The 20740-nt window shown below is 52.6% G+C and overlaps 1 protein-coding gene across 2 annotated transcripts; it reads right to left on the reverse strand.

The window, feature by feature from the left end:
* Nucleotides 1-235: 235 nt before the first annotated feature.
* DDO (D-aspartate oxidase) lies at nt 236-20710 on the reverse strand. 2 transcript variants are annotated; one of them, XM_062186601.1, is made up of 5 exons: nt 20632-20710; nt 18694-18783; nt 13968-14076; nt 11147-11323; nt 236-2400 (listed from the first exon to the last, which is right to left on the reverse strand). In XM_062186601.1, the coding sequence occupies exons 2-5, from the start codon at nt 18716-18718 to the stop codon at nt 1833-1835; spliced, it is 879 nt and encodes a 292-aa protein (XP_062042585.1). In that variant the 5' UTR covers nt 18719-18783; nt 20632-20710; the 3' UTR covers nt 236-1832. The 2 variants fall into 2 exon arrangements, with proteins under 2 accessions (XP_062042585.1, XP_062042586.1); XM_062186602.1 differs by having other exon boundaries at nt 18694-18869; nt 20632-20702.
* Nucleotides 20711-20740: the final 30 nt, after the last annotated feature.

Here is a 20740-nt window from a genome sequence, read left to right on the forward strand (position 1 = left end):
GAGCAGTGTCCTTCATCTTTCTAAGCCACTAACAAGACGCATCCCCCGCCTTGTAAAATACCATTACATACCACATTGCTTCCCCCGTAGCGTGTGAGATGCGTGCGTGTTTCCAATCTGAACTCAAACATCTCCCAAATATGTTACACAGGACTCAGGGTGATGTACTTAGCTCATATAAACTCCCAAATATCAAAAGAATTGCACACACATTCCACGTGCTTAGTATGTTGGTTTTTTTTTTTTTTTAATTTCAAGTCATTTGTCCATTTTCAAATTTACCAATGCATTCGAATTTGAGACAACACCACCCCCTGGTGGAAACCAATAGAAACTGTCCCACCCTATTTAAATTGAGAATTTTTACTGCAAAAGATGATTAAGAGCATTTTCTCCAGGAACCTTCCCCCCCTCCCCTCAGCAAAATATTCTTTTCAAACGTCATCATATGCTGAATCCCAGTGAAGAAAGCTGTCCACACAGAGCTGTGCTGGAAACTTTTTCTTTCCCACATTTTCATTCCCAACCCCGCATTTCCCCCACCCTCCCACCGCTAAGGATGTCCAAAACACAACTTAGGGGGCAGGCATTTGACACAGCGGGTAAGATGCCACTTGGGACGCCCATGTCACATGTTCGAGTGCTCTGCGTTCAAGACTCAGCGTGGCTTCCAGTTCCTGGGAGGCAGCAAGGATGGCTACAGTACTTGGGTCCCTGAACCCACACGGGAGTCCCAGATGGAGGTCTTGGCTCCCTGCTTTGTGGGCATTTGGGGAGTGAACTAGCAGGTGGAATTCTCTCTTTCTCTCTCCCTATCTCCTCTCTGCCTTTCAAATGCATAAAATGTTTAATAGAACTTCTTATTATTACACTTGAGTCATCTCCCTCCAAAATTAAAACTAAAGTTAAATCCAGTTTGCGTCAGCCTCCCTTATTACCCCATTTACCGCGTCCCCACGCCTAAAACTTTCTCGAGCACTCTAGATACTGAGTCGGCCCGAGTCCAGGAGCCAGGCTAAACCTACCCGGCTCAGCAGTTTCCAAGCTCATTTTATTATGAGATGCAACTCTCTTCCTCACTATTTTTTTTAACAGCCTACAGAATACTCTTTGGTTATACTTCATTCAGAATGATTAATCCATCTCCATCAGCAAATTAGCTCGGGTACAACACATATAATTCAATCTTCAAAACTGCTTAGGTAAGTCAGCCGTCCCAGCCAGCTCCTCATCAGTTATGGTAATGGAATATACAGCCCAGGCGGCTACTGAGTGGATGCCACACCCGTAGGCAACTTCATCTCCATCTTCTGCCGTCCCCGCCAGCTGAGGGTGGGAGGTCGCCACTTGTCCTGGCAATAATCATGCGTGGTCCTCAGTCAAGTGCAATGCGTCTGCATCACATGGACACCAGGGGGTTTTCCTTAGAAGGGTCAGCGATCACCTAACAGGGCCAGAGGCAGCTCTGCAACTGGCCGCAATTGAAGTGTTTCCCATGCATCATCTCCGCCATGGATTTGTGAGCCAAAATACAGCACTCCCTACGGCTTGAGCCTTCACGTAAATTAGCATAGATCTTTGCGCATCAGATTCAAAAGAAATCTGGCCCTATATAACGTACACTTTTTAATAAAAATAGGGCTTTATGCCCCATGTCATGAGTAGTAGCCTTGCTCATGCTACTGATACGTGTTGCATCATTTCTCATTTTGAAAATAAAAAAGCATCTGATTAAACTTTCATGCAGTGAAAATGTTATTTGAGCCCATCTGGTGCTGCTATTGGGCTTTGATCCACGCTCTCTGGGGCCACTTGCTGTCACTTCATGTCATCTAGAGCTTTGAGTGGGGGGCAGGGGTCCCGAGGGCCTGGGCACACTCGCTCACCAGTCTGGCGGCCTCTAGAGCCATGCCCCAGTGCACGGAGAAGCCGCCGGCGCCGTGGCCGTAGTGGTGGACCACAGGCAGTCTGCGGCCGTCCCGGGTTAAAAGCTCTTTCTGTAGCCGCACGCCTGGCCGGGAGGGCCTCAAGCCCACCTTCTCCTTTATGTTGTAGGCTCTGTGGAGCGAGGGCTCCAGAGCACAGCACCGGGAAAGGATATCTTTGCTAACCTCAGCATCTGGGGACAGATTCCAGTCGCCTGGCTGCCTGGTCCCCCCCAGGGTGACATGGAATGCCCCGGGGTAAATGTACGTCAGCCCGCTGCCGTCTCGGATGAAGTGCTTCACCCAGGGCGCCTGGACCTGGAGCACCTGCCCCCTCACAGGGAAAACCGCGGAGTCTCGCGCCAGCCGTCTGCTCCCAAGGCCGGAACAGTTGACCACGATGTCGAAGCTCGGGTGGAGCTCCCACAGGTCTTCCACTTGGCGGGTGAGAATCACGCCTCCACTTCCTTGTAGCCTGGGGAGGAGAGAGCCTGGGGTGAGCCTTTGTAACTTCCTGCTCATCCACTTCAGGAAGTGGAGGAAGGAACACCGGACCGGACAGGAGGCACCCATCACCGCACAGACACCGCCCAGAGCTCCCGGGGCCCAAGCAGGCCAAATTGTAGCCATCGCCTGCCTCTTATTTTCAGAAACAGGGAGTTCCTGGTATTGACCGTCAATGAAAAATCACTTTTGAAAATATGAAATGAATGGAATACCTCATCTTGTATATTTTTGTAGAATTCTTCTATCACTCTAGATGCTGCAAGTAAATGCTACATGGATCTGATATTTAAATGCTCCAGCATTTTTTGTTTCTGCCACTCCTGTACCATCTACATCCTCTGCCTGGGATGCTCTGTCTCATTGGGAGCTCACGCCTCCCACCCCTTCTGTGTCTTCCGGGATGCTAGCATGGGAGGAATACAAAATAATTGTATCTGGGAGATACCATGATAGTTTTGTTTGATGCTTATTTTCTGGATAAAATATATAAATAACGAAAAGAAATGATTTATCTGAGTCTTGGAACATTTTTTAAAGTTGCAGTAAGGGGGACAGCACTGTGGCATAGCAGGTAAAGCCACCGCCTGCAGGGCCAGCTTCCCATATGGGTGCCAATTGGAGCCCCAGCTGCTCCACTTCTGATCCAGCTCTCTGCTATGGCCTGGGAAAGCAATGGAAGATGACCCCAAGTCCTTGGGCCCCTGCACCCACATGGGAGACCCGGAGGAAGCTCCTGGCTCCTGGCTTCAGATCAGCTCAGCTCCGTCCATTGCCACCGTTTGGGGAGTAAAACAGTGGATGGAATGCCTCTCTCTTTCTGCCTCTCCTTCTCTCTGTAACACTGACTTTAAAATAAAATAAATAAATCTTTAAAAAAAGTTTCATTGAAATACACATTTCATAAAATTTACCATTTTGACTTAATTTTTTAGAAAGATTTATTTATTTATTGGAATGCCTGAGTTACCCAGAGAAAAGGAGACACAGAGATAGATCATCTCTCCGCTGGTTCACTCCCCAAATGGCTGCATCGGCAGGGGCTGTGCCAGGCTGAAGCCAGGAACTTCTTCCAGGTTTTCCTCATGGCTGCAGAGTGCAGGCACTTGGGTCATCTTTAGCTCCTTTCCCAGGCCATTAACAGGGTGCTAGATCAGAAGTGGAGCAGCCAGGATTTGAACTGGCACTAATATGGGATGTCAAAATGGCAGCCAGCTGCCCGACCTGTTACATCACAACACCAGCCCCATTTTGACCACTTTTAAGTGTACTGTTCAGTGGCACAGTTATCCAGTCATCACCACCATCCATCTCCAGAACTTTTTCTATCTTCTAAATGAGAAGTCTGAGTCATTAAACAATAATCCACAGGAATATCATAATCTTAATTTTTATCTTTTGCAATCCTATAATCGTGTTCATAAACCACTTTTAAAAAAAGATTATTTATTTGAAAGGCAGAGTTATGGGGGGTGTGGAAAGAGGAGGGGAGAGAGAGAGAGAGCTTCCATCCACTGGTTCACTCCCCAGATGGTCATAACAACCAAGGCTGGGCCAGGCTGAAACCAGGAGCTTCCTCTGGGTCTCCTATGTGGGTGGCAGGGACTCAAGTACTTGGGCCGTCTTCTGTTGCTTTCCCATGTGCATCAGCAGAGAGCTGGATTGGAAGTGGAGCAGCTGAGACTTGAACCAGCACTCATATGGGATGCCAATGTTGCAGATGGTGGCTTAACCTGTTATACCACGCCAGCCCCCAGCAATTACTTTTAACATAGAGATTTGATATGAGAAGGGGACTCAGCAGTTCTGTTCAACAGGTGCAGGTCGAATACCTTGTTAGCAAGGCCCTGCTCGGAGGGACAAAATGGTGTGGGGTACCTGAATGGTTCACAAGGGAACCGGAAAGTGGAAGTGCAAGGAGCTGGCAGAATAAGGTAAATTCCAGCAGCGAATGTGGAAATGGCATTGAAAGATAAGGTTACTAAGATGCAAAAAAAATTTTTTTGAAATCCATTCATAGTGGCCAGTGCCACGGCTCACTAGGCTAATCCTCTGCCTTGCGGCGTCGGCACACCGGGTTCTAGTCCCGGTCGGGGTGCCGGATTCTGTTCCGGTTGCCCCTCTTCCAGGCCAGCTCTCTGCTGTGGCCAGGGAGTGCAGTGGAGGATGGCCCAAGTGCTTGGGCCCTGCACCCCATGGGAGACCAGGAGAAGCACCTGGCTCCTGCCTTTGGATCAGCGCAGTGCGCCGGCCGTGGCGGCCATTGGAGGGTGAACCAACGGCAAAGGAAGACCTTTCTCTCTGTCTCTCTCTATCTCTCACTGTCCACTCTGCCTGTCAAAAAAAAAAAAGAAAAGAAAAAGAAAAGAAATCCATTCATAGTAAGGTATCTTTAAAAAGTTCATACAAAGAGCATATTATTTTTAAAAACTATGCATGGATTTCACAAGTTTTTGCACCAAAATAAACTGATCTTTTCATTCCACTTCCTTGACCTCTGAACTGTGTCTTGCTGGTCCCGTTGCTCTGGAGAACCCTGACGGACATGAGTGGCCCCACATTGGCGCCCTCTCTTCCCCAGCTGCTCTGGTTCAGAACTGCCCCCAATCTGGGAAGGACACACACTGGAAATGGACGTGCCAGCCCTTACCTGTCCCCGAGTGAGCAGAAATGGACCCACCAGCAGCTCTGAGCACCACCCGCCTCCAAGGCCCAAAGGCAAACATCAGAAAAGGCAGAACCTTGGGGAGCGTGGGAGGCAACAGAGAGGGTGGCAAACAACACCATGGGTCTTGGCAGCTGATTTTAGTGAGCAAAAGAGGGGCTCTCAGTAGCGACCCTAATTTTCTACCCCCACTGCCCGGTGCAGAAGTTCAACTGAAACTTGCAGGCAGACCGGCAGGAGGCCAGCCTCTGGCACGGGACGTGTGGCCCAGCTAATGGGCCTGGAAGAGACCAATGCTGCTGCTCATCTCTATCCCGGTGTCTGGTTCCCAGTCTGCAAAATAGCACTGGCTTCCATCTGCGGGGTTGCAACGCCGCCCTTTGACGGAAGGGCTTCCCCTCCTCCGCCCCCTCCGTCTGCAGAGACCTCTCCACTCTCTGCACGGAGCAGCCTGAAGGTTTAGAAACCTCTGGATTAGATCCACTTAGAGGACGCAGCAGGTCCTTGTGGGGCGAGCTCTGTGCTAGGCTACGAGAGCTCATAGGCGCCTCTTGCTCTGACATTATGCGAACCCCTTGTGCACTCGTTAGGAAATGCAAGCAGTTGTTTCAAGCATCAGTGCTCCAAATGACGCAGCTTACGTCCTGGGTGCTGGCACTTTAACCCCATGCATGCTTGCTTGTTATTCTGAAAACCCACCAAAGACACGATGTTGTTTACCTGACACAGGAAACCAAAGAAGCATCTGGCAAGCACGCACACTTTAGGGCCCCCAGAGAACTTATAAAGCCAATGCATTACTTTGTGTCATAACCAACAGTGGTTAAAAGGCAGCGAATGGGGCTGGAACTACTGTTCTGTTTTCTCTCATTTTCCCTAAGTAAAACAGATTGTAGATAAAAATACTTAATGTAACCGATCTTATGGTCACAAATTTTCAGCTCTCTCATGAAATAAATGATTTGAGAGCTTAAATTATGTTTTTTAAACATATAAGAATACTTCAAAAGGCTTGTGGAAAAATGGAATTAAAAGATAAGTTAGGGTTCTACAGTGAGGTACACTGGATTAAGCTGCTGCCTGCAACCCCAGCATCCCACGTGAGCGTTGGTTTGAGTTTCAGCTCCTCCAATTCTAATCCAGTTCCCAGCCAACATGCCTGGAAAAGATGGCCCAAGTGCTGGGACCCCTGCCACTCATGGTGGAAACCCGGATGGATTCCGGGCTCCTGGCTGCAGTGTGGCACCGCCCCCATCTTAGCAGCCACTTGGGGAGTGAACCAGCAAATGGAAGATCTCTCTCTCTTTCTCTCCCTGTCTCTCTCTCTCTCTGTGTCTTTCTCTGTAGTTCTGACTTGAAAATTAGAGTTACATAGAGAGAGGAGAGGCAGAGAGAGGGAGGTCTTCCATCCAATGGTTCACTCCCCAATTGGCCGCAGGGGCCGGAGCTGTGCCTATCCGAAGCCAGGAGCCAGGAGCTTCTTCCAGGTCTCCCCTGTGGGTGTAGGGGCCCAAGGACTTGAGCCATCTCCTACTGCTGTCCCAGGCCATAGCAGAGAACTGTATTGGAAGTGGAGCAGCCAGGTCTCAAACCAGAGCCCATGTGGGATGCCAATGCTTCAGGTTAAGGAATTAACCAGCTGCGCCACAGCGCCGGCCCCTAAAAAAAAAAAAAAAAAAAAAAAAAAAGAAAGAGACATTTATTTTGGGGCAAAAATTTTTGAAATCCAGTCATCTTTTTTTCATAATACACATTTTCATGAACTTTTTGTGCACTCTTCACAAAATGACAGATGAGTGATTTCAAAAGTAAACCAGCTATGAAGAGTCTTTCCCCCTAGCACTGACTGGCTCAGTAAGGCAGGCTCTGGAATTTTGTGGTGACACCAACCAACATACTGCAGTTCATAATCTCTAAAAAGCTGAGCACAAAATGCTCATAGGAAGGATTTAGGCACTTTCTCATTCATAGGGTTTTTGGCCAAGTTACTCAATTCCTGCAAAAGCTCATCTTTCACCCACCAGCATGGGGATAATCACACTGACTTCATGGCTCACTGTGAAACGAAATGAGACAACATCTGGAACAAGTTAGCATAAAACGTGACACACTACAGCTGCTCAATAAAGACTTTTCTGAGAAAAATGAAAGGGTTTGGGGCTTATTATGCTGCTGTAACATACAAGACCCCATCTGTGAGCAGTTCCTGCCCTGCAAACCTGTATGTCACTTCCATTTAAGAATGACATTTGAGGGGCTGGTGCTCTGGTGTAATTGGTAAAGCCGCTGCCTGCAGTGCCAGCATCCCATATGGGCGCCGGTCTGGGAAAGAAGCAGAAGGTGCCCCAAGTCCTTGGGCCCCTGCACCCACATGGCAGACCTGGAAGAAGCTCCTGGCTCCTGGCTTCAGATTGGCTCAGCTCCGGCTGTTGCAGCCATCTGGGGAGTGAACCAGTGGATGGAACACCTCTCTCTCTGCCTCTCTGCCTCTGGAACCCTGCCTTTCAAATAAATAAACAAATCTTTAAAAAAAGAGAGAATGACATTTGAATTTCAAAAAATGTGTAAGTGATCATTCTTTGAACATTATCTTGTTTTTTTGTTCACTAGCAGGTGGATTCCACGTGCTAATGTATGCACATTATGTGTTGTGCTCCAGCAATCCTAAGTAAAACTCAGAATTATTTTACCCATTCAGGGAAATTAAAGAAGTTACCAGCACTGGGATTGAAGGAAACGTCTTAAACTCACGGACCTTGTTTACTCAACTGCAGCTTAGGGAGAAGAGAGCCCAACTCGCAGAGCTGTGATGACAATTACGTAAGAGATGACTCCAGGCAAACGTCTTTCTTTTCCATCTCAGCAGGTCGAGCTGCTGATGAAAATCCAGCCTGAACCAGAGATGCCCTGGGCAGCTGAGTGCAGGGGCTCTGGGGAGGGAGGCCCTGTCCGTGTGTCTGTCCTGGCCTCCTACCTCCCCAGGCCTTGGACCCCAGGAGGAGACTCACTGAGTGTCTCCAGACCTGCCATCATGACTGCAGGTGACACCTAGTTACCATAGTGACACCTATGTCACCATGGGTGACATAGCAAAGGAGGACACTGCCCTGGGGTTGGGTGTGAAGTTAGGGGACTGGATGCTGCCTTCTGCCTGCTGTGTGGCCATTACTCTGGAAGTTTGGGATGGCACGGCGAGGGTATAAGAAGCTGGGTGACTTTGCTCTCCTGCAACTGAGCAAGACCTTATCCCAGAGAGGGAGCACGCTCCTGCTACAGACACCACATCCCGCACCACAGCACCTGGGTTCCAGTCTCAGCTCCACTTCTGACTCCAGCTTCCTGCTAATGCTCACCCTGGGAGGCAGCCGATCGTGGCTCAAGCGGAAGGATCCAGACTGAGTTCCAGGCCTGTGGCTTGAGCATGGCCCAGCCCTGGCTGTTGTGGGCACTCGGGGAGCAAATCAGCTGATGTAAGATTTCTCACTTTCTCTCTTTCCCTCCCCCCCTCCCTTCTTTTCGAATTAATAACAATAAATAAATGAAAAATTTCAGAGTGGATGCAGGGAGGGAGCCCTGGGGCTCTGCACAGCTGGGGCTGGTGTGTTCTCGTCCTGGGAGGAGAACGCTTCCCAGGAGTCAGGGCAGCGCCAGGCCAACAGGGCAGGAGACTTAGGGAGGGGCTCAGAGGAGTGACTGCCCTGGACAAGACGCAGGTCTTCCTGCGCTGCCCCTCCTACAGGAGGCCACTTCTGCCACCACTTCAGGAGCCCTGGGCCCTTATGCCCCCTCCCCCGCTCCCTCAAAACCCTCCTCCTCACCTTCTTCTGCCTAGGCTCAGGGACTCAAAACTTGGCTCATCAGCGGCTGTGCCCTCCTCCCCAGGGGCCGCCTGCTTTGCTGGGCCTGGCTCTGGCCCTTCCCCATGCCGCCCCTGCTCATAGGCTGAGGATGTATCTTCCCTTCTCGTCCAAATTCTCAGGACCCACAGTCCCTACCCACTTCCAGGGCCAGGCCAGGAGCCCCAGGGGTGGCCAAGGGCCAGCGCCAGGGCCAAGAGTACGGAGCGGAGCTTGGCACCTCCTGGCCTGCCCTTGGGCCCCTTGCTGCACGGTGAGCAGCAGTGCTCCTAGGGGTCTAAGAGTTCTCAACACAAAGGGGGCCTTCCTGGGGGTGGTGGTCTCGAGGCTGTGAGAGAATTAGATCTTACTGCGGAGTTCCTTAGCTTGTTTCCAGACTTGTACTGCTTGAACTTCTCTTAGTTATGTATGTATGACAATCCATTTACTTGCTGGAAAAGCAGTTTGAGACACAGAAAGAGAGAAAACTTTCATCCCTTGGTTCCCTCCCCAAATGCTCACATTCGCAACAGCCTGGGCTGGCCGGGCAGCAGCCAGGAACCCAGAACGCTCTCGGGATCGTCCACGTGGAAGCCATCACCTGCCTCCAGGTGTGTTAGCAGGAAGGTGGATTGCAGGCCTGGAGACCTGGGACTCAAACCAGGCTCGGATCTGGGTTATGAGCGGCTCACGCAGCGGCTTAAATCGTTAAACATGCTCACGTGAGCTTCTGTCTGTATTCGCGTCCCAGGCGGGACCAATGGTAGAAGGCGGGGCTGATCCTGGGCGTGGCCCCAGCTCCACCCAGAGAAAGAAGCGAGAAAGAAGGGAGGAAGACCAGAGGCGGCAGCAGATGAATCCGCAAATCTAAATCGCGACATGGCCTCGGGTTTGGAGTGAGGGAAATGCGAAGAGAAAACATTTTCTCCCCAGAGCTGGGCTGTTTAGAATATTTTGTGTCCAAAAAGGTAAGAAACTGCTTTTAAAAAGCAAATGACATAGATGTGTCAAAAAAACACAGGTGCAGTGTGACGGAGCTCCTGCTGCCCAAATCCTGGATGATTTGAACTTCAAAATAAATAAGAGTAACAGATTAGAATTCACTGAATAAAACAGAACTCCACAAGTCTATGGATTCCTGCCGTTTATACACTTGTGTGTGTATATATATGTATATAAAAATATATATAAAATGCATATTTTCTTCTTTCTGTTGTAAATAAATAGAAATATAGGGAAAGAGGAAGCCCTTCCTCATGGTAGAAAGCAGGCTAAATGCAGGGGGAGGTAGAAAATGACCGCTCAGCACACATCACACCGATGGTTGGTTCAGACAAGAACCATCAATGCTCAAACCCGTAGGTGAGGCTGCTGGTTTCACAGAAACAAGAGATGAGTTCAGATGTGAATTAGTGAATCGTGTGACTCATCCCACAGTCTACATTGGGGACCCGATCATTGTTGTCACTGTTCCTTGGGTTCTTTCTCCAGCATTTACACAATCAATCTCGTTGGTTCCTGTCCATCTGTCAATGCACACAGACGTGGGGGTTCACAGCCCTCAGTACGCCAGCGTGTCCAGGCTACACTGAGGACAGATTCGTGGAGGTGTCTCAGAGATGCTGTGGATGTGGTTCCCGACTTGCTGGAAACAAGAAGTCCTGGGAACCAAGCCCACATGCAAGTTCAAGGTCTGATGGCTGAACTTAGTACTAAAGCATTTGCACAGTTTGGATAAACCGCTCCTATTTATGACAAACTCAAATAGTGAAGCTACTTTCTTTCCCACAAATGAAAAAAGTTACAAAAATAATTCATAGTAAGTGTACGATTCTCTTAGGCAAAGAGCTGTAGTAAATCTCACGGTTTTATAGCTGGGAGCATTTCCTCCAAACGTCTCCATTTCAGAGACAAGAAGACTAAGGGGCTGTTTCGGTAAGTGGGTTTTACCCGGGAGGGGGTGACAAATGGTGCTTCAAGGTGTATACTAAAAACGGAAGCGAACCATGTCACTGTGCATGGCGTGACTGAGTCCTGGTGACACACACACTGTCTTCACATTGTTTTGCAAAGCCCTAGCCACCCATGAGCCACAGGACACAAGGCAGAGAGTTCGGGGGGGGGGGGGGGGGGGCGGGGGGACACACAGTGAACAGCCGTGAGGGTATGTATGGCTGTGGTCGAGAAAGGAAGCAGCGGGAGCCAAGTCCACCAACCTTCTCTCCAGCCACGGGAGGTAGGCAGAGCCTTCGCATTTCAGGGTGGTGAAGGCCTGGCCGAACACGTGCTGGGGGAATTTCTTCAGTTCGGCCTCGGTCATCTTTCGAAATCCCAGGACGACGTCAGCCCAGAAGGGCTCTTCCTCAGCAGGAGCGTTCCGAAATATCTGCCAACTCAAACACAGCAGTGGATAAATTTCCTGGAGTGCTGTGAAATGGTTCTAGCAACTCGTATTTCCAGGAAACTCTAGCAAACCTGTACTTCTAGTAAACTCTACTGAGATGTCTCCTGTTCTCTCTGTCTCTCTCTCCCCACAATGTTAGCCAACTCAGAAGATGGGACCCAGCCACTCACCTGCTAATACCTGCAACCCCAGAATCACCCTTGATTGTCTCTCCTCCCTTGCCCATTGCATCAACCATGAAATCCAATCCAATCTCCTCATAAGCATGTCTGAAATTTTCTACTCTCCTCCCCTATGGTCAACACCATCCCACCATCATTTCTCTCCCTACAACCCCATTCACACTACACACGGAACATCTTTGCAATGCTGGTGTGGTTGGTGTCTTCACTGTGTGAACTCCCTCAGTGCCTTCCCATTACCCGGGACTTCAGTCCCTCCCACCACTGCTGACCCAGACACAGGGGTGTGTGTGCTGTCTCCGCACCCCCCCCCCCCGCCCCATCTCTGCCCCTCTTCATCTCCACGGAGGCTCCGTAGCACCCGTGTTCATCCCTTTGACAACTCTCATTCCCTTTGTAGCCCCTTGGGCTTAGTACTTCCCTGACTGCAAGCACATGAAGATAGGAGTGTGCCTTCCTTTCTTAAAATTCACTCTGCTTCGGCCGGCGCCGTGGCTTAACAGACTAATCCTCCGCCTTACAGCGCCGGCACACCGGGTTCTAGTCCTGGTTGGGGCGCCGGATTCTATCCCAGTTGCCTCTCTTCCAGGCCAGCTCTCTGCTATGGCCCGGGAAGGCAGTGGAGGATGGCCCAAGTGCTTAGGCCCTGCACCTGCATGGGAGACCTGGCTTCGGATCAGTGCAATGAGCTGGCCGCAGCGGCCATTGGAGAGTGAACCAATGGCAAAAAGGAAGACCTTTCTCTCTGTCTCTCTCTCTCACTATCCACTCTGCCTGTCAAAAAAAAAAAAAATTCACTCTGCTTGTATTTATTAAGCATCTACTATACGCCGAGCTGTATCACCAAATTGCTCATTGCTGCGTCCATAATGCTCGGGAGAGGAGCTGCTGGTGGTGAACGCCAAAGCAGTGTATGTAGGCCAGAGCTGTAGAGGACAAGGAAAGCCTTTCTCTTCGACATTTTTGGACATTGCAGTTTCTGAAAATTTTTGTGAATTTAGGCCGGGTCATGTCAGTTTGGGACAAACACCGAGGTGTGGCTGTCAATCAGGAGGAACAGCCTTGCTCTGTGGCTCATCAGCTGGCCCTGATGGTTACAGGGCACAGCCAGCCCACAGGTTGACAGGGAAGCGAAAGGTGCCACCCTGGGCAGGATCTTCTGGGCAGTAAGCGATGCCAGCGTCCTCTCCGTGTTGGTGACAGTGAGGGGCGGCTAGAAGAGGAAAGGGCAGAAATCCTCCTATGCAGGTGTGGGTACAGCCGCAATGTCAGCAAACAGTCCAATATCAAAGGGAGCATTGGAGGGTGGGCAGTGTGGCGCAGTGGGTTAGGCCACTACTTGGCTGCTGGGATCCCTTACGGGAGAGGCTGGTTCATGTCCTCAGCTATTCCACTTCTGATCCAGCTTCTTGCTAAGGTGCACACTGGAGGCAGCGGATGATGGCTCAAGTGCTTGGGTCCCTGCCACCCCATGGGAGACCCAGCTCCTGGCTTCGGCCTGGCCCCACCCCAGCTGTTGTGGGCAATCAGGAAATGAAGCAGCAGATGGAAGGTCTATCTTTCTCTGTCACACTGCCTGTCAAATAAATAGACAGGAGACAGAGCAAATATTTAAGGCAAGCCTAGTGATAGGAGACAGTGGTTTTGAGAACTTAGGAAAATCAAAGCCTGTGTGCTCCTCAGATGGTTCTGGGGCACAGCTGTGTCAGCACTCAGGACGACACAGATGGCAGACAGGGAGTGTGGCCGGTGACACCGAGACAAGATGATGCTTAAGAAAATGAGAAAGATACTGTCATAGTTCAAACACATGTTATCTAACACATATTTGTATTAGATGTTTAGTAGGATTTCCTTGCAAACTTTAACTTAATTGTGTACGTCTCCTAAAATCAGATGTTAAACATCAAATAGAATTATGCTGATCATTTCAGAACTAGTTTTTTTCTACACAACGCTTTAAAAGGCAACTTTAGTGGCCTATGAAATTTTCTCCTTTGGAATGTGTCATATCTGAGGATTCCGAATAAAGAAGGTGTCCCTATACCGGAAGTCTTGGCACCCACGCCAGTGTCACACCTTGTTTGCTTTGCACCAGCCACACCATCCCCATGTAACCCAAGCCCAGCATTTACCTGCTGTATGCTTGGTTTTGGTGGTGGTGGTGGTGGTGTTTTGGATATTTGTGATTTTTTTGGCCATATTTTCAAGTCACTGTATCTTCCCCCCCAAGGAAATGATGAGAAATCGCAGTGGTGGCTACTGTTAAAACGTCTAATTCTGTACTTGTCTGTCCTAAGTTCTCCAGAGCAAAGCCTGAAGCGCTCCTTCGAATCCCCACATCTGAGTCAGCTCCGCTTGCAGCACACGCCCAACAGGTGCTTTGCACTGAATTCCCACGTCCACTCAGACCATTCCAAACTCTGCACAACTCCAGACTTCCTCCCTTACCCGGACACCAGGTGAACGCCGGCGTCCACGGCTTCGGCGGAGCTGGCGATGGCGGACAGGTGCTCGAAGGTCTCCCTGAACCACTGCTTCTGCTTGTGGCTGGGCGTGTCTGGAAGCACAGAGAAGAGCACAGTGGGGTGGACACGGAGAGGGTGGCAGGCACCGCCTCGGGCGTGCACCTTCCTAGCAGTGGGAGAAGACAGGCGGCAGGAGGGGCCTTCGGATGAGGCACCACATTGTGGTGGGGGATCCGGCAGCCACCAGAGCCTGCTCATTTCATGATTCCTGAGAGGCGGGGAAGCAGGCAGGGCCAGGCGAAGCCTGACACATGAGCTGGCTGCAGGGTGGTCTTCGGTACGGATCCAGATGTCCATGAGGGGCCCATGAGCAACCGGAGTGGAAATGTGCTCATGGCCCAGAGACCCAGTGGGCCTCATAGTTGAGGCAACAGGAGAAAGGCTCAGGGCCTCTCTCCTGGGTGCAGGAATGAAGCAGGTGGCAGGGGTGGTCTGGGCAGCCGGAGTCTACCAGGACGGAGAAGGGATGCGAGTGGCAACCCCAGCAAGCGCCACCTCCTGGCAGAAGGAAGCACGGCCTGGGAGCCAGGGCCGCAGGAAGCAGGGAGCAGCTCAGAGTGGCACTTCCCGGGTCGGCAGGGGCGAGCGGGGAGCACGGTTAGAAGACAAGGGCCTGGGGCTGGGCCGTGGCTCCCTTGGCTAATCCTCCACCTGTGGCGCCGGCATCCCATCTCTCTGTCTCTCACTGTCTAACTCTGCCTGTCAAAATAAATAAATAAATAAATAAAATTTTAAAAATTAAAAAAATTAAAAAAATTAAAAAAAAAAAAAGAAGACAGGGCCTGGGCCTTGGCTCAGCTTCTGGAAGAGTCCCTGGCCAGCCAGAAAGGAGACAGGAGGCGGTGTCTAAGCTCCCATTAGTACAGAGTCCAGTGCAGCCACAGGGAGCAATCACAATCTGAGCCGCAGACACGCCTCACTGTGGGTGGGGTTTTTGGCCACCAGATTCCTATGGAAGGGCAAGACACAGTGTCCACGGTCAGGCCAGAGATTGGGGAATCAGAATCCCAGAGGAATCAGAATCCCAGAGCCACAGAGAATGGGGGTGCACTGGGGCAAAGAGGATGTGGGACCGGTTCTACTTGGAGAGGTGGCCCTGGAACTCACGGAGTAGATGGGAAGACCCTTGGGGACATCCTGCTCCCCAGGCAGAGCTCCCATGGCCACGGGGACTCAGCTGCAGGGCTTGAAGCCAATGCCCTCTGTAGAGAGCCAGCAACGTCTTCTTCAACAATGGCTCTGTGCTGTCACAGCCAAACCTGTGCCTGCACCAGCCCCATGCTGTGGACCTGCAGACCGGGGTGGCTGGTTTAGAGACAGGAAGCTGCAGAGGGACTGTAGTAGAACTCACGTGACCGACACTGGGAACTGGTGCCCGTGGGTGGGGCTGGGCTGACCTGCATCTCCCCTCTTCCCACCCCAAAGCTGCAGAGCCAAATAGTGGCTGAGAGCCCCAGGCTGCAGAAGTCACCGCCGAAGAACAGACAACGCCAGGTCACAGGGGCTGAGCGAGGCTGGAGCCCTCATTTGCTTCCACGTGCTGGTGGAGCAAAATGGCAGCCAACAGGACAGGAAGAGCTGCAGACGTCGACATGGCGCTCGCTGTGCGCCAGGCGCCATTCTGAGTGCTTTACATACATGAACTCATTCAATCCTTGCGCCAGCCCCACGGCGCGGGCGCCGTCCCCACGTGGTAATCAGATTTCACTCCCGGGGCTCATCTGAATCGCGCCTGGGAGAGAAGCCCAAAGAGAGGGCCAGGTCTTCACCCAGCAGCACCAGAGAAAGACGCAGCCAGCCCGGCCAAAGAGAGGGCTCCAGTGTCGGTAGCGTGGGTGAGCTCTCAAAGGAGCCTCCTTCTCCCACCACGGTCCCAGGACTACTACGGAGCCTTCTGATACGCACCAGGCCTGGCACAAGCAAGGGGACTCCTGGAAGATGAACACAAGGACTCTGGACACAAAAAAGGCACCTGGGGGGAACAAGTGTCTGGCCAACGCCCCCCAGGCACCTCCTGTGCCCTTCCTGTGTGGTGGCTCCCAGGGTAACCGATGTGGTGATGTGGTCAAGTTCCTGGACCTGCAGTGCCGAAGCCACTGCCCTCACCACCCTGGTAGAAGATGGGTTGGGTGTTTCCCAGTTTTCTGGACTGGGAAACACCAGCTCAGGCAAAGGCAAGAGTGTCATCCTGGGCACAGGACGGCTAGGGAAATGTGCAGATCGGATGCTCAGGCCCTGCCTCTGCCCCCTGCACTTTCTAGAATGCTGCCTCCAGGCCCTGCCTCTGCCCCTGCAACTTCTGGAATGCTGGCCTCCAGGCCCTCGCCCTCCCAGGGAACATGACCGCTTAAGAAGAAAGACTGGGGCATAAGGACATGCAGGGCTCCCCAGTAACCAGCTCTGCCATCTCAGTCCAGCAAGGCTCACAGCAACGAGCCTGCTGGGGGCTGTGTAGGCTTTCTCTTCCAAGCTCACACTGGATTTGTTTGTTTTTAAGATTTATTTATTTACTTGAAAGTCAGAGCTACAGAGAGAGAGAAAGAGAGAGAGAGAGAGAGATCTTCCATCCACTGGCTCACTCCCCAAATGGCTGCAACCGCTGGAGATGAAGCTGCACCGATCCAGAGCCAGGAGCCAGGAGATTCTTCTAGGTCTCCCACATGGGTGCAGGGGCCCAAGGACTTGGACCATCTTCTAATGCTTTCCCAGGCCATAGCAGAGAGCTGGATGGGAAGACGAGCAGGCGGGACTCGAACCAGCACCCATTTGGGATGCCAGCATTGTAGGCATCGGTTTCATCCGCTACGCCACAGCTCCGGCACCTCACACTGGATGTTAAGCCTCCAAGTGTTAAGTTAATGATGTAAATTGGATGAAAGTTTAGTCCAATCACAGTGTTTGGGAGGCGGGCCTAGTGGGCAGGCCTCAGGTCCCTGGGGGCATGTCTTGGGAAGGCAGTTCTCAGCAGGGCTCTCTGCATCCTGGCTCACCATGTGATGCTGCTTCTGCACATGCCGCAGCCCTCATCAGAGGCCAGACCAGCGGGGCTGCCTGCTCTCAGACTGCCAACCTCCAAAACCAGGCACCAAAAGAAACCTTTCTCTTTACGAAGTTGGCTTCTCCCAGTTATCTCATCACGGTGGAGAAAAGGCAACTGAGGCGAAGCCCTGTGCCCACACTCAGAAAGTCCATGTGCTGCTCAGGGCCTCCTCCAGAAACATCAGGACTCCCCAGGGCCACCGAGAACCTCTACTAGGGGAGATGAGAACTTCACACCAAAGAATGTGACTCAGAGCCAACAGACACTGTGCGGGGAGAAAACTTTATAATCTTCAGAAAGATGAGGCAGTGCAATCATGGAACACACAGAGGAGGTCACAACAGAAAAGTTCAGAAAACAAAAAGAGCTTTGGGATTTTAAAAAACATGATAGTAGAAATTAAAAAGTCTTGGGGCTGGCACTGTGGTGTAGCGGGTAAAGCCTCCACTTGCAGTGCCGGTATCCCATATGGGTGTTGGTTCGAGTCCCAGCTGCTCCATGTCTGATCCAGCTCTCTGCTATGGCCTAGGAAAGCAGTAGAAGATGGCACAAGTCCTTGGGCCCCTGCATCCACATGGGTGACCTGGAAGAAGCTCCTGGCTCCTGGCTTCGGATCAGCTCAGCTCTGGCCATTGCGGCCATCCAGGGAGTGAACCAGCGGATCAAGACCGACCTCTCTCTCTCTCTCTCTCTCTTTCTCTCTCTCTCTGCCTCTCCTCTCTGTAACTGCCTTTCAAACAAATAAATAAATCTTAAAAAGAGAGAGAGTCTTAAAAAAACACTTAAAAAGTCTCCTGGAAAGTGAAATAGAGAAAGGAGGAAGGAGAGTGACACAGAGAGAGAGAGAGGAGCGAGGAAAAGATAAAATCATTGCGAGTCCCCTCTAGTAGGCTGCACCTAACAGTAATTCCAGAAAGAAGTAGTTTTTGTAATCAGTGATGTAAACGATTTGTTTAAACTACACTCACATGCAACCTTGCTAAGAACTAAAAAAAAAAAAGTGAAAACGAAGAAGCAGAGACCATGAGCATGACCCCTGCCTGCCGGCTGCCTCTTGCTCCCGCTATTCGTTCCGGCTGAGAGAACTGGAGGTGATACCGGACCCAAGCAGGGAGATACTAATTTTGGCTTAGCCAGCAACAAAGGGACGCACATGCTCACATCAGCACCACTGCAGGCCGCCGCGTGCGCCCAGGACCCGCTCCCCACGGGCGCCAGCGGCAGGGTCAGGTCGCCCCAGCACGGGTGGTTTCTAGCTCTGTGGTCACTGCCGGTCTCCGACTGAGGAGTCCTAGGTGCTGCCCACGGGACACTTCCATGGCTGTCCTCCGGGAGCCCCACAGAACCGCACCTCCAGGCCCCATCCAAAGCGCTGCTGGTGGCTTTGCTGGCCAGAGCGTTAGACCGCAGGGCAGAGACCCTCACCAGTCCCAGCGCGGACGACCAGCGCCGCTCCTCGGCCGCCGACGGGCCCTGGCCCAGGAGCCGCCCGCGATGAGCCGGGGCGAGGACCAAGGTTTGCCCGTCTCGGAGGCCGCCACGTCCTGCGCACAGCCAGGCCTGTCTCGACAGAGGCGCCCGGTGCCCCGCTCCCCCAGCCCTCTCTCACCTGGATATGCGTGCGGAATGAGCATGCCGGCCGCCACGTCGCTGGTGGTGTCGGGAGAACGCTGGTCCGAGAGGACGGTGACGGTGCACCCTGGCCCCAGGGCGGAAATGCACACAGCCGTGGAGAGCCCCATCAGGCCGGCGCCCACGACGGCCACCCGAGCCGTGTCCATGGCCCTGAGGAGGGAGTGAGGCTCCGCTGCTCCCTAGCCACCCGCGTTTTGGCCTGGATGGGTCCTGGCTCAGTGTGCGGCCCCCTGCGGAGTTCCCTGTGTGCTGAAGCAGGCCCCCTCCCCATCCCGGCTCTGCTCTCTCCCCGCTGAGAGCTGGGGTCTGAGTGGCAAGGCCCCCTGGGCTTGCAGGCGTGAGCACAATCCTGTGCGTACTGGGGAGAGATTTCTGCTCGCTCTTTGCCCCTTCCTAGGCCACCGACGGTCCCTGTGGGCTGGTGGGACGGCCCAGGGGACTCCAGCAGGGCTGTGGTCCCCGCTGCAGCAGCCGCCTGAGCAGTATCCCTAGAAGAGATGCCCTGAGCAATTTTGACCAAAGTCTGTCTACACCCTGGTCTCTATTGGCAGCCTCGTGACTGAGGGCCCAGTGACCCAGATCTGAGTTAGTGGGATTGGGGCCAGGAGCAGCTCGGCTCCTCTCCTGCCCTTCCCTCTAGAAGCCGCCTGTCCCCTGCCACCTTCCCCGCCTCCTGTCCCTGGCTGCTGCCCCTGCCGGCCACCCGTGGACAGCATGCTTCAGATAGGAGGTGGCCAGGACCCCCGGCTTGTCCATGATAGGCTGCACCTGCGCCCCGGGGAACAGCACGGTCTCCTGTCCCAGCTCCTCTGCTCAGACAGAGCAGGGATGTTCTTCATCAGCCCTCTTTGGTGGTAAATAAGAGACCACCAAAGCTGTCTCCTAAAGGGGCCCCTGGTGCAGGAGGCAGACATCCCAGAACCTGGGCTAGACCACCTGAGACCGGCACCCTGTGTGGGAACCAGAGTGGCAGAGGATCCGGCAGCCTCCCCGCGCCCGCCCCCCCCCCCCCCAGCCCTGCTCCACTGCCAGCTTCCCTGCCCGCCTTTGCCGCTCTGTTTGTCTTTCCGCATCTGCTCTGGCTCTCTGCAAGGCTCAGGTTCAAACTCCAGAAGGAGAAAGTGCAATTGTTCTAGTTGGTCATTGCCACGTCTGTTGAACCAAGCTCCAGCACCCAGCCAGCTTGTTTGTAGATTAAGCCAGCCTGCAGAACTGGCCTTGGCACAGGGACCCTTCCGTGTCCAAAGAGCAGTGGCCAGGGTGCTGGGTCACGTGGTACAAAGCACGGCCGCCCACACACAGGTCCACCTGCCCACCGCGGGGCCTGGGCACAGCACAGGTGGAGCTTGGCTGTCAGCCACCTCTGTGGCTCCCCCAGCTGCATAGGTCCCCCTTCCGCACTACAGACTTTAAAACCCATGCGTGAGGTTTAACATGAGTTATTTCTATTCTTACGTGGTCTGTGCACTTCCTCAGCTGTTTGCTAATGAGAGCAATGTCGGCTGGGCTTGGCAGCTGGAGAAAGGCAGCCCTGCCAGGGCAGAGGGGAGGGGAGGGGGTCCCGGGCGCCGAGCAGCCGAGGAAAGCCCTGAGTAGTGGAGCCCTGCCATGGTCCCTGGCGGTAGAAGGCAGCCACCTGTGCCCTTACTGGCAGTCGCTACTTCACATCAGCCTCCCCCCTCCCCCAATCCAGCGACTTTATCAAAGTAGCTAATAATAAATTAGGTTTGAAGACAAAGTGATCTAAAAACTAACCAGCCAGGAGGAAGCGAGGCATGAGCCAGCTAGGGGGGCCCCCTTCTGGCACGGCAGCCTGTTGATCCCTGGCCCCGATCCCACTAACTCAGCCCCCTAGGTCCCCAGCATACACACAGAACGACCCCTGGAGGCAGACACAAGAGGATTCAAGTACCTGTCTCTGAACAGGCAGCCTGGGAAGCCACCGAAGGCTCTGGCACCAAAGCTTGTTTTCCAGTGACTGCTTGGTCTGGTGCCCTGAGCCACAGAGGGAGAGCAAAACA

This window comes from Lepus europaeus, chromosome 3 (genome assembly GCF_033115175.1).
Source record: "Lepus europaeus isolate LE1 chromosome 3, mLepTim1.pri, whole genome shotgun sequence".
Taxonomy (NCBI): Eukaryota; Metazoa; Chordata; class Mammalia; order Lagomorpha; family Leporidae; genus Lepus; species Lepus europaeus.

Bases quoted from the DNA above. Each gene is read 5' to 3' on its own strand.
- DDO (XM_062186602.1), bottom strand. From the start codon at position 18,865: ATGGACACGGCTCGGGTGGCCGTCGTGGGCGCCGGCCTGATGGGGCTC. The intron at 14,077-18,693 runs GTGAGAGAGGGC...CTGTGCTTCCAG, and splicing joins CATTCCGCACGCATATCCAG to ACACGCCCAGCCACAAGCAG. The intron at 2,401-11,146 runs GTTGGTGGACTT...TCTCCTCCCCAG, and splicing joins CTCCCGTGGCTGGAGAGAAG to GCTACAAGGAAGTGGAGGCG.